General features: G+C 41.9%; 1 protein-coding gene across 1 annotated transcript in view; it reads right to left on the bottom strand.

The window, feature by feature from the left end:
• Nucleotides 1-13909, bottom strand: part of MCTP2 (multiple C2 and transmembrane domain containing 2) — a 117337-nt gene that overhangs the window by 83750 nt on the left and 19678 nt on the right. Inside the window, 5 exon segments of the mRNA XM_083870897.1 lie at nt 862-938; nt 1745-1887; nt 12559-12667; nt 13836-13871; nt 13875-13898. Coding sequence (XP_083727023.1) covers nt 862-938; nt 1745-1887; nt 12559-12667; nt 13836-13871; nt 13875-13898 — 389 coding nt within the window.

The following is a 13909-nucleotide window of genomic DNA, read 5'->3' as shown; positions in this document are numbered from 1 at the left end:
ACAGTGTTCCTATAGTACTGCTCACTACTCACAACTCTCCATATGCAGGTACACACTGAATTAAGTTACTATACCCCCACTACACAGAGAAGAAGAGTGACAGGGGAAACTCATCCACCAAGTGAATCTTCTAATATTAATGGTTTGTATTTGACTCCAGAGATATTTATTCTGCCTGCTTTTAATCCCTCTCCATGACTCTGTTCCCTTGCTGAGAACAGGAATGCTGGTATTTACCTGGTGACACTATCTCATGGACAAATCAACGTTTCTAAAAATTCAGATACAGCAACCAGGGGAGAACTTATTTCTCCCCCCCCCAAAAAAAAGTCATCACACAGCAAGGGAGCATAAAAGAAACAACTAAAACTTGAATTCCTGGCTTCCAGCTCCACATTGAGCCCAGGCAGCAGCAGCAGCAGACAAAAGGCACAGGGCTTGCCTCGGCACTAAATCAGGGCCAGATGCAGCTGCTGCAGGCACGGATGGATGCGGGGGGAGGCTGGAAAAGGGGCGCTGGCAGCAGCCAGGCAAAACGCTCCTCAGCCCCAGGGAAAGGCACCTCGTGGGGCTGAGGACAGGTCCCAAACCTTCTCCCCCTCCTAAACAATGCTGCACACAGAAATTCTTAGTGCCAGGACTGGGCTCCATCCAAACTGGGTTTGAATCCGGTGCATAACACCGGATAAAAACGTGTGCAGAACGTTTATCTCGAGTGATTTCTCCTGAAATCCCCACTCTTCTATCAAAAATCAGTTTTCATGAACAGAAAAGTTCCAAGCCAGAAAAGAAGCATTTCACTACTTCCCCCTGTTTCTCAATTAAGCTGCATTAATAACCTTTAATTAAATGAAATGTTACCTATTGAGTTCAAGTTCAGTGAGAGCTACAGACGCCGAACCCATGAAGTCTGAAGTGGTTAAATCACGATCGTACACCTGGTGGCAAAATAAGACAAATATTTCCAATTTTCACATCATAAGCCTGTTTTATCCCAGGCGATGAAAGAACAGATATTTTAAGCCCTTTCAGTTCAATTTTGTATTTGAAAGATCAAAGCTTAGATATAATTCAGGGATCACTTTCCATCTCCCCGCTTTAATTTGTATTTTTAGCTAAATATTTAACCAGCATTTTGAAAGTATCTTCTTAATATTATGTAAACAGAGACATGTGTGCTGCTATGGATTGTGCCTGCTCCTTTATACTCCACACGACAGCATAATGAAACGCTGCACAAAAATCAGGTACCTCTGCTTACAGATGTTTTAGCAATTAGTGCTCACAACTGGTAGCTGGCGGTTCTGGTAACTGTAACGTTCCTCATAACCAGAAAAGGCTTTGCTACTTGTCACGGCTGCATCCCAGGTAATAATTCTGTGCAGCCCAGCCAAATTACACTCCTAAAACGTGCTTCTGAAACCGCCCCTGGTTTCCCTGAGTTTGCACAAGCACGGGGAGAGAGAAAAGAGAGAGAGCAGAATTCAGCCCCACAGCTTTAAACAGATCCAGTCAAGGAGTTTTATTTCAAACTTGGGTTTTTGCAGACGGAAAGTAAAACATGCAAGTAAAATCTGGGAAAGACATATGTGCATTTTAATTTGAAATTGCTGAAGCTCTTAAACCGGATTGTGTTTTATGCCGTGCTGCTACAGGGAATAAAAATCAATATGTTTCTCAAGTTGAAAATAATTGCTTAAAAAAATATTGGCCAGTCTTACAAAAATCTGAGATCAAAACTTACCTTGATCCAGAGTTTTTGATCGAGGGTCTGTATGGGCAGCACAACAGTTTCATCCCAAACTGGGTTGAGGTTCTTGTAGACTACCTTACTTTTGTAGAGGGTTTTGCCATTCAGTTTAAACTTCACGTACGGGTCACTTGTACCTGCGATAATTAATTAAAAAATAGATTAACATGCCTGCATGCAACTCCACAATCTTAAATTATATTTTAATAAAATGATTAAAAACAGTTAATGGTAAGTATCTATTTTACAGATATATGCATATACTTATTTACCTACATAAAAATTGCTCATTCTTACAGGAAATCTACAGACAGAACCAGAAATTGTCTGAAAGCAGGCAACAAAAAAAATCTTCATTGTTTGCTTGATCTCTGTTGTTTTATTCTTAAAGAACATTAATTGTTGTTCAACAACTCTGTTAAAATTTTAATTTGGTAAAAGAGCAAACAGAAGCAGCACTGAAGCACTATTTACAGGCCAACTAATGACACAGTGGAAGAGAGAAAATGTGATGCTGTGACTAGGAATATATTCAAAGGACCCAAACTCAAAGCATCGTAAACTCCTGGGATAGGAGCTCCAAGGAAACCAGTAACAATAGCTAAAATACCCGTCAGGATTTCATCACTGGTGTCACTTTGCCAATTTACTTAAAACCCAATTTGAGGTTTCAGTGAAAAATAGCAACGTTATTCATCAGCTCAGGGTAAAAACCACACAGAGAACACACTCTGTAAAAACCAAGCACTGCCCAGGTAACACATTTTTTAATCCAAGTGGCACAATTTGCCATGGCAATAATGTCCCCTGTTTTTATGGAGCAGATGTCCACGGACAGAGTGTGAGGCTCATGCCACTCGGCAGCAATAGAAAGACTTGCATCTGTCAAAGGAAAACAGAAGAGGGAATCAACTTTTTGTTATTGTTATTAAACTGGTGGCATCTACACTAACACCAACCACCGTGCAGGACATCAGGTAAGAGAGGGAACAAGGCACAGGGAGGATTTAATCAGATGATGGTGGATTTAGTTATTCATACAGATTTTGCAAAAAAAAAAATCTTCACAAGCTGCAAATAAAGGGGATAAATCAAACTGAGATGTAGCAGCATCTACAATTAACTGAGCCTAAGTGCCATTCACCTGTCATATCCAGTATTTTCTGTATTATACGTTATAGTTGGAATTAAATTTTCCTTCTAACAGCTCAATTTCACTAAAAGGATAACAGCTAAGGTGATGGTCCTGGCTGCCCCCCAGCCTGCAGCAAGGGCTGCTGGAGGAAAAGACTCATTTTTACAGCAGACTTCAGAGTCAGAAATAATCTGAACCTGTCCTCCCTGGTTCCCACAGGCCCAGCAAATACATGGCAGTCCAGGATAACCCAGCCTAAGAGCAATACTCAATCTTGCCAATGATTTGGTGCACCTGTGAGGATGTGAAAAAATCATATTTAAACATTCAAAGCTCTCATCAGTGTTATGTGAAGACAGACCTAAACTCAAGAAAAAACAATTATGTGTAAGCATCTATTTGGAATTAAGCAGCACTGTAAAGAACTGTGCTCCTGGGAGACAGATATATTTCTAAGAATTATAGAGAGTTTTTATTCTGCTTTAATTTCAAAAGGGAAGAGTTGTAGAACCTGGTCCATCCTGCGCATAATGTGTATTTCATTCACAGAAGGAAAATATCGTTGGCTTTCAAATACTGTCTGCAGCTGATCCTTTTCCTGAATAATAATTGTTGAAAAAAAATATTTTTTTGGTTAAGAAAAAAAAAAAAAAAAAGCAGCTGCAGACCTCTTAAATAGAATTTTCTTTTTTTTTTTTTCCTTTTTCTTCTCCTCTAAAACAGAATAATAGTAAAGGGCCTGATCCAAAGCCAGGAAAGTCGGAGGGCAGCTTCTCATTGTTCCCAGTGGGTTAGGACTAGACCTTTCCCTAAAAATTTCTCAGAACTATGATTATACTCTTATACAAAGCATCCAGCTTAAAGCCAGCACAATTTCCAGGAGTGGGAACACACAGATAGATCATAGCCCCACTGTGTGGGGGGCAGCAGTCCTCAGATGACTCAGAATTAAGAAATAACAGCACTGTGCTCTTTGGTGTCACTTCAAAAAGATTTTAAAAGACCAAAAAAGGTTAAAAATCCCCTGACTTTTATTTACAGACTAAGCTGGACAAAGCTGTATAATTAAAAGTAAGAATAATAATAACGTCCACAACCTATTCCGTGCATGAAATTGCAACTGGCCAAGACAAGGAAAGCAAGTGATGAAATGAAAGCACGAAGAGACGATGGAGGCAGGTGGTTTATGGCCATAACTCATCTGCTTTTGGCACAGAAAACCCATGAAAGAGGGCAAAACCTGAAAAGAGAGAGAAAAATAGGAGGTACAGAATAAAAGCAAACAGCCAGCAAGTTCAATACCGACAAGCAGAAAACTCCAAGCCCTTTCTCTGAGGATGGTAAGCAGGAAGACTGCAGCTAAGTAAGCCTCCCCACTGCATTATTGCTCTGAAAAGCTTTCCAGGTTGTTATACAGTAAAGAAAAATAAAAGCTTGGGGGGGAAGGGAAGGGCTGCCCAGCAATGCTCACACGAACTGGGCTTTAGCCATCATTCTCACGTATTTATTTGTAATAAACTCTTCCCTTACATTTACATGTATTTATATATAGAAACATACGCATGTATATAAAAGGAATATATATAAGATTAATATATATATAAGGAATATATATATATATAAAGAATGTGCATTTTGTTTACATAAAAATAAATATTGTACGCTGAAAAAAAAATGGTGTTGGGGGGAAGCCATAATAAAAAGAGGCCCTTAATTAAATACGATTGCCACTCTGGGATCAGGCCTTCATGCTTGTCAGCTTACTCTCAAAATAAACATCTCAAAGCGGGGCCTCAGTGGTGTCACTTACTCCAGCAAGGCAGCCTGGGTAATCCCTCGCTGCCTTGACAGCTCCATAATGTTCCAGCGGCTTCACGGGTGAGCGGCGGCGCCCGCGCCGCGGAAAATATTAATGCCGCGAATTAACGCCAGGAGGGCGGCTCACAAAAAAACCAACAAGGGAAAGGTGTCAAGTTAGCATCGGTGTTAATTGTGAGGGAAAATAATTGTGGTGGGGCAGGGTGGGGAGGAGGTCCTGCGGTGCCCTCGGCTGTCGGGCTGTCATAGGGGTGACATCTCAACTAGGCGGGTGCGGGACAGGGAGCGCGGCCGCCGCGTCCTACAAACGATGGGGTGGTGCCTCTGTGCCACCCAGCAGATGGATTGTCACCTGGCTGGGGGGACACAGAGCATCTGGAGGTTGGTGGTGGTCACTGGGGTGAAGCTGGGTGGAGAAATGTCAGGAATGGACATGGCGCCACAGCCTCCAGGGCCTGGACTGGGTCATTCCCAAGGTGCTGGCAAAGCTCCCTGCTCATGTATCTGGTTCTGGTTTCCTCTAAGACACCCTAGAGTGCATCCAGCTGACCAAAATAGTGGACAGTGAATGAGAAATAAGCCAGGTGGGCAAGCCTGTCCTGATGGGATGAACAGTGCAGACTGCAAATTACTGACTGCATTTGAATTCAGGGCTCGAAGCCTTCTGGATTCAAGCTCAGAAAGACGTCTGGGTCTATTAAAAGCTATTTATAAGAGACAATCTACAATCTAGGCAGAAAAACATAACTTTTTTTGAAAAGAGCCTGGTGATGTTAGAGATGAACCAGTCTAAAAAAAGGATTTTTTTGTTTATAATCTTCTTTTAACTGTGACAGAAATGGATAATTTTCTGAAGAAGCCAGACCAATTAAAAAAAAAAAAAAAAGCTTTTTAGCATCCATTTCCTAGTGAAGGCAACTGAATCAACAACTTTTAAGCACGTGCATGCTGGCTCTTCTAAAAGCAAGGTCTCATTCACATCAACTGTAGCAATATCAGCAAGGGAAACAACAATTTTTTATTGTTGAATCCAGTTGAGAGTTTTTTCCCAAAAAATTTCTCTCTGGTGGGAAAAGATTTGAGGTTATTTGTATATTGTGCAGTGAAACAAGTAGGTTCGCACACAGTAAAACATATGGACAAAATATATATAAAAAGCCAAGATAATCGACTTCTCAGCCTAAAGTAAAGCAAGTAAGAGTAAAAAGGAAGGTTGACCTCTTAAAAATAAAAATCATTCTATCAGCTAGGCCTCTTTCTCCATGAGAGAAAGAACATTCATCTCAACAATGATGCTCCCTGGAATTCTTTTGCATAACACCAACTTCACTTCTATTTTCTTCCACTAACACTAAAAAGCAACGAGTGCAGGCAGACCAGACATCACCTAAAACCTGAGAAAGCTCCAGTGAGCAAAAAATGTTGTTGGGACAGAGGAGCAGGAGAGGGTTTAGCAGCTCAAGGAAACTGTTAAGAGTGTTTTCAAATGGATACTGCTGCCCTCTAGCAGCTACCGAGCGATGGATCACATCCACTGCTTCAGAATGAGGGAAAAAAAAATAGCCCAGCAAACTCAGAAGACCCAATATAATTTCAAGCCACACACTGTTTTATGGGAGCAAACTTACTGGAAATGTAGCATATGAAACAAGTCTCGTTCCATAAATAAATAAATAAAAACGACCACCAAATTGCCTTAAAAATCTTGAAAAAAAATCAAAGAGCGGTGGGAAATATAACCTAGACCATCTTAGGTTTTGGTTAAAAAAGTAAATTTTAATCTGAAGAAGGAAATTAAGGATTTATTTTATATGCATGTAAAGAATAAATATCTGAAAATCTTCCTAGAAATAGAATCACTGGAGTTATTTACGACAAGGAGTAAAAGACATTCTAAAATGGAACACACATTTTTCTTTTTAAGTGGAAAACCACTACATCCTTGTAGTGAAACAGGCGAGATCAAGGCTTAAAGGGGAAATCAGGAAAAAAAAAAAAAAGTATTCTGCTGGCAGGAAATTCAGGTGATTTTGGAAAGTTTTGTGCCCAGCTAGTTTTACATGGCCAGATGGAAATGAAACATTGCTTGGAAGCAAGCAGTCCCAATAGGTTCCAGGGGAAAATAAAACCAACCAGAAAAAAAAAAAAATACACACAAATCTAAAAAAAAATACCACCACGAAAAACCCAATAAACTGAAAGGACCAGAGAAGTGTGAAGAAAGTGTGCAAACCTACAGTTTAAGGGAGGGTGAAGGTGGGGGAAAAATGCCTGAATTTAACATTAATAGAATGAAAGATGCAGATATAGCACTTTCTACACAGGACACTTCAGAAACACAAAAAAAAAAATAGTAATGGAACTCAGAAAAACCTACCAGAATGCCATTTGACATTCATTAGGGACATGTAAAGCACAGAATTGTCTTTGGTAAGAATTAGTCCAACTGAACACTGCTTTATGCCCTGGCAGAGGCTGCAAGATTTCCCTGGAGCTTTCTCTTCTGCATGTAGAACAACCCCAACTCAGTGTTGTTTCTTATATTCTGAGTTTTCATCCCCATAAAATCTTCTTACAAGGTCCCAAGAAGATGCAGTGTGAGCTGTCAATGCAGGCAGGTGCCCCACAAGACTCAGCTCTGTCAACTTTTGGAGACAGAACAGTTTAAGAAACCTGTTTTCTAAACTACAATTTTGACACAGGAAGAATCACAGGTATTCTCTTCCTATGCTCTCATTCCTACATTTCCTAATTTAACATTACAGGGATGGGCAGACATAGAAATTCTTTTTGTTTGAACTCCTCCAGACACATAAATCGCTTTTGTTTGGACTCCTCCTGTTGTTCTGAGGTTCCTATCTCAGTGCATTCCTTTCCCACAGCAGAGCAGGCAGGATGCTCACAGGGATCACCGTGCACAAGGGGAAAGGTTCAGGCACACATTTTGCACTTGCAGAAACTGGGCCAGGCACAGACAGGCACTGTCAGCACAAGCCCTTGCTCACAGAGCCACATGGCATCCAGAAAACATCCCAACCATTCAAACTCTCAGCGTTTGTAAATTAGCCATGATTACGCCTTTCAAAAAGAAGTGTGAAAAGTTGCCTAATACATGGCAATAATTAATAAATCTGAAGGCCTAATGATCTAATTGCAGATACCCTGAAAACAGAGAAAGTCTAAATTAATCAGCGTGTTTGCAGAGAGCGATTCAGCCTAATTGCTCTGAGCATTTGCTTTCCAAACAATTACTTGCTCTAAGCTGACAAACACCCAGCACAGCACACACACATCCCTTCCTCTGGCACTCTGGTATCAGCACAGACCCAGGCAGTGAATCACTGAGTGATAAAACACCCTGAGCTGGCAAAACCCACTGGGATCACCAAGATCTAACTTCTGGATAGCCCAGAGCTAGGAGTGGTGGGTTCCTGCAGGCTCCCTCATGTTGGAAGTTAAAAGTGTATGTTATTCTAGAAGCTTTCTCTCCTTTTATTTTGTCCTTGGGAGGCTGATCTCAGGCACAACTGGCAGGGAGCCCCCCCAAACCCTCTGGAAGTGAGGGCTGTGAGATGTGAGAGCAGAGGATGATGTGTTGAGGACAAGGAAAGCAGGATGCACCTATTGTGGTGTTGTATCTTCTGTACCACTGCACCTCCCTTTGCTCCCTCTGCATGTTCACCTCTGTCATGAGAGGAAAGAAAGGAGAGGAAAACCAAGATGCAGCAACAGGAAACAAATGAAACCTGAAAGGAAGAAACAGAGACGGGGCACAAAGGTCCTGTAAAAAAGATCTACAAAACACAAAACCAGGTAGGAAAGAGACACACACACAAAGTTCAGGCTGGAACAACGTGGTTAAAGGGGAAAGAAAAAGAAAAAAGACACCAACCACAGCCACATCCAAGATTTGTGTTTCTTGAAACGACATTGTTTAACAGATGAAAAATGAACTTTAAAAGCACAAGATTTGGAAATGGGAGGGGCTTCTCACCCTCACAGGCACTCAAAACCCACTTTCTGTTTATTCCTCCAGCAGCAGAGCTGGGTTTGCCACCTGAAGGGAGGCAGTCCTTCCTCACAGTTGTGGCATCACTTTGTTGACTGCTCTGCAGGGGTGGCTCGACCAGGAGCAACGTGCAGTCAGAGCATCCCAGAGCCAAAAGGCAGCAGGACCTCTGAGATTTCTTCAGGCTGACTCAGGAGTCAGCCCTGGGAGGCAGGAGGCATCACCCTGCCCTGGGAAGGTGAACCAGCAGGTGGAAATGGGCTCCAGCCTCTCCCAGCTCAAAGCATGAAGTGGAGCTTCACAAAAGAAGGGCCAACAAGGCTATAAAACCACTAAGGGTGCGACAAGATGCCAACAATTAGAGCACCAGTGATTTTTTTTTTTTTTTTTAAGCCAAATGAAATACAGAATAATCATCTCTCTGTTCTGCCAAGCTGCTGCAGTGCTCCATAGATTCGTAATCAAAAAAATGCATTTCTGCTTTCTGATTACCTGCAGTATTAAAATTACATGGACACAAACTCCTTGCCATCACTGACACACATCTAGTAACAGCAATACCACAAAAACCACATAAAAATCAAACTTCTGGTGCTGTGTACATACACACAGAGACCCATAACCTCCAATGTTTGGCTCATCCCCTACAAGAACTGTAAATGTAGGACCTGGGCACTGCCTAAAGTTGGCCCCAAAGGTGCACACAGGTAACATGACAGATTTACCATCTGCTTAGGCAGTTTCTACTGTGGCTGAGTGAGACTGTAAGCAAGTAAATCAGACTCCAAGCAAGCTGATGATCAACAGGTAACACCTCTCTCATGCTGCATCCCTAGACATGACACTGATTTTAACCCAAAAAAGGGGTTTTTGGAGCTTCTCTGCTTTCCACCAGAATCAAGGTCTTGCTCTAGAACCACTTGGATACCCTGGCTGGGGCACACTTTTTGGGTGTTGCTGTACAGAGGGCTTTTTTTTCACTTATCCTTCAAAAATGCATAAAAGAGGAGAAGAAAACACTGAACTCTGATTTATTTTTCTTTTCTGCATTGTTGTGCAATTTAAAGAGAGCACATGCATCTGAACCAGCCTCCTGGGCTGATGCACCCTCTCTAAAGAGAGCAGTACAAGGAGAGGAGCTGCAGAAAGTCAGGGACTGGAGAGACACAAGAGACAAATAAAAAGCAATGCAAGGAATAAAAAGTGAAGAAAAAAAAATAGGAAAGTGCAGATGTTAACAGGATTAACAGTGTTAAGAGGGAAAAGATGTAATAAAAATGTGGTAAAATGAAGGTGGAATTTATATCACACCAAAGGGAACATATCCTGGAAAGAGCAGTACATAGTGAGGCAAAAAGTCTGAAAAAAATACTGGGAAAGCTGGTAAAAAGTGAAGTCATGGTGGTCTTACAGCTTGAAGTTCTAAGTAGAATTCCTGCTCACCTTTAATTGGCTAAGCATAATTATTTTCTAATTAATAACTGTTAAGCATATAATTAATAAATTCAGGGACAAATCTGTGAATTTGATGAGTAGTGCCAGGATTATATTTTTTTTTTACCAACAGCTGCTTTCAACATCAGAAATACTTCCCCTTGGTAACACTCCTTAGATTTATTTTTATATATACACACTGATAAATACTTTTTACACGGGGACAAAACAGAGGCAGAAGCAGCCTGAACATGAGCACAGGAGACTTTACTCAGCTGCCAGGAGAGGGCATCACCCACCCACACTGCAGCCCCTGAGCCTGAGCTATTTAAACTGCTGTAAAATGAAATTAAGGGGAAAAGTGCAAACATGAGAAGAAGGCAGCACACCACACTTAAATATCATTTTCGTTATCTTTAAGTAAAGAAACTCCCTCAAAAAAAAAGGTGAACTGATGGGATTGATGACTGCTTGGGGATTTTTTTCTGGATAAATCGCTGATCGCATAATAACTGAAAATTAAAAATTAGGGAAATTAAATTACTTACGTCAAACCTTATTTAGGCTAAAGATTCTGGGGTATAAACTCTCCTCTCAGTCTGTGTTGAATATTTTGCTGAATTCAAACCATTCAGAGCACACTGATACACCCCAGCACAGCAGCTCTAACCAGCACCAGGGTGGGGAGAGAGGAGGGAAGTCACACACTCCCAGCCCACAAGTTATCTCTGAGGCTTTCTCACTCTGAAGAGATGAGCAGAGCTGACAACTTCCCACTCTCAAAGGCACGCTGAGAAAGCCCAGTGGTTGCAGGTCAAGCCTCAGCATCACACAAAGATGTCACATAAGCAGAGTGACAGCAGAGACCTACAACGATGGGCATCCACAGTGGGCTTTTTATTTTTTTAAGGAGCCACCACTGCAGCATGGTGGTGACTGATGAATAATCATTAAGTCACTGTTTTCTCCCCTCCTGCTGCCTGTGCAATAAAAAAGCAGCAGTTTTACTGAAGGAAGTATCACCTCACTCACTCAGTTTACGAAACGAGAGGTCATTTGCCACAAAGCAACAGAGACTCATTGAAAGGGATTTTTTTTCTCCCCTTATGTTGTTTCACTCTGCTGTCCAATGCCTCACAAAGACAAGCATTTGCTTTCTTACACAACAAAACACAGCCTAGAGCAAAGTATGCTCTGTCTTCTCTAGAAATACTGCTCTGCTGGAATTGCTCATTTCTGGCTTTTTCATAGGAGCAGTTGGATGTGTCCTGGCTTGTGCAGCCTGCTAGTAAAATCTGATGAACTGCTACACTGTTAGGAAATACAGGCTTCTGTATAACCAGTAAAGATCTTAACCTAAATACTGGTTCACTCCTTCAAAAAACTGGTAGGAAAAACAAGCATACACTCAACCAAAAGTTACTGTTTTGTGAAGCCATGAAAATCCAGCATGGAAAAAGTTAACTGAGATACCAGATAACAGAAATCCCAACGAGCACCTCGTGGGAGAAGCTGAATCAGACAGGTCCCTCCAGGTGCAAACCTTCACAGGCCTTCAGGCTGTGCAAGCTTGTTTTGTTTAAAACCGAATGAACAAACCTCATGGCTTCACCTCAAAAGAAACTGCTCAGACATTTTGCAAGACAAAACTACCAGAACTGTTTCCACATGCAGGAGAAAAATATGAAATCATGACTGGACGTATGGAAGAGCCTCTCTGACAGGTTCAGAGGGAAGGTCCTGACACAGCTGCTGCCTCAGAGCCTGCATAGAGCCCCTGGCAGGACAGCTCTTCCCTCCACAGCAAGTGACTGGCTGCTTATCAGCATTTTTACTCCCTCTTTCAACAGCCTGAAGAAGAACCAGATTGAGGGCAGGCATTTTCAAACCTCTTTTCCAGGAATTCCCCAAATATTTTGCAATTTATTTGCTACGTCATCTGGGGGTGGGTTTGGGGTTTTTAGCATGCTGTCATTTGTTCAGTCACATCCCAGGTTAGAGAGGATTGTTGGCTTACAGCCCTGCCCCTGTGGTTTCCCCCTTTTATTAACACCTTTGCAGATAACCCCAAAAGCACTCCTAAGAACAGCTCATTTAATAAACCTCCAATTATTCTTTGTTTCGTTTTTCTTTTTAAGCTCAAATAGAATTTCTTGCAGTTCCTGAATGGGTAGAGGTGTTAAGGGCATCCAAGAAGGAGCTTTGCAGCTGCACAGGCAGGCAGCAGGAGCAGCAGGCAGAGGGCACCTCCCTCCCCTGTGTATCCAGGCAGGATAAAACCTGACCTGGAGCAGGGACACAAGTCCACTTTCTGCACTGCAGATAAGCATCCAGCTCCCTGTCAAACTGAGATCAGAGATAAAGGAGAACTGTGTGAATTCCAAAGGAAGCCAGAGGAAAGGTAGGGCTCACCACAGCGATCCCTGATAACCAGGTTCCTGCCTTCCTTCAGGTGGATGGTCAGCAGGTAGGCAAAGGGGCTGGGCAGGTCACTCAGGCAGTCGTTTGCTTCCTCCAGAGCCTAAGGAGAACAAAGGAATCAGTCACACACCTCTTGAAGCAGATCATAAATGAGGCAGGTGTGCTCCCACTGCTGCAGAGACAAAGTTCTACTCTTTCCTTTAGGGCAATCTTTTACAGAAGGGAAAAAAAATTCAAAAAAAGAGGAGAAAGAAAAAAAAAAGGAAAAAATATTTCTTTCCCAGGCTTTACTTCACTAAGCACATAACTAAGTATCAGCATCGAGTATGTTCAACAAAGCAAGGGTTTTACCTGCAAAGGAGTGGTGATAAAACAATCACAAATACATGCACAGGTTTTCCAAATCCTATCAGCTTATCAGGACATTTTGTTTCTTGTGCATTCAGAGCATCCCTCAAGCTGGAAGAGACCCCTAAAGATCAATCATGGAGTCCTTTGCATCCATCTGGCAACCTCGGGACGAAGAGCACATTTCACACAGCTGCTGAGAGGAGACAGCAGCATTTCTTCATGCAGCTCCACAAGAGAGGAGCCCAGTGGCAGGCAGTGCTGGCTGGGGGCTTTAGCAGAAGCAAACTCGAGAGGATTTTTGCTCATCAGAGGTGCTGCCACAGGGTTACACAGCTCAGCATCATCCTCCAGCCAGAACACTCAGCGAAAGCAGCTCTGGACAGCACTTGAGGGGTTATCAGAGGGCAAAGGTGGAGAAGTTTGCATCCTTCCACAAAGCAAACATGCTTTACATGAGAATAACATAGCAGGACTGCCAATGCCTTTTCATGCTGCCCTAAAACTGATTTTGCTGTCTGTCAAAGCCTACAGCTGTGCTATTTGCTGTATTTGCTTTAGTCCAGTTTGTTCCTATGCTGTTATTTGAGTCTTTATGCCGATACTCTCATCAGTTACCAGTACAATATAGATATTATACAGAACTTCCAAAAATCCAGAACGTTTGGGTCTATTCAAAACATTAGCAACCACTTCGAACTACTAAAAACCCAAACAATAACAAAACCACAAAACCTCCCATAAACACACAAAAAAATCCCCCACAAACAAAAAAAAAAAAAAAAAGAAAGCAAAACCTACACTGGGCAAATCTCTAGATGGCTTCTTCACCTGATGAGTTTTTAAATTTGTAAGAAGCAAAGAACTTAAAGCTAAAATAAGTTACGCTGCTGATCAAGCTTCAAAATTACAGGACTCACCATTCGGTCATCAAAATTTTGAGATGACGGGAAGAGTCAAAAATCCATTTCTCCAGAGGGGAACTATAAAACAA

The sequence above is a fragment of the Zosterops lateralis genome, assembly GCF_965231275.1.
Source record: "Zosterops lateralis genome assembly, chromosome: 13".
NCBI lineage: Eukaryota > Metazoa > Chordata > Aves > Passeriformes > Zosteropidae > Zosterops > Zosterops lateralis.
The sequence above is the reverse complement of the archived record's forward strand: the minus strand, read 5'-3'. Positions and strand labels throughout refer to the sequence as shown.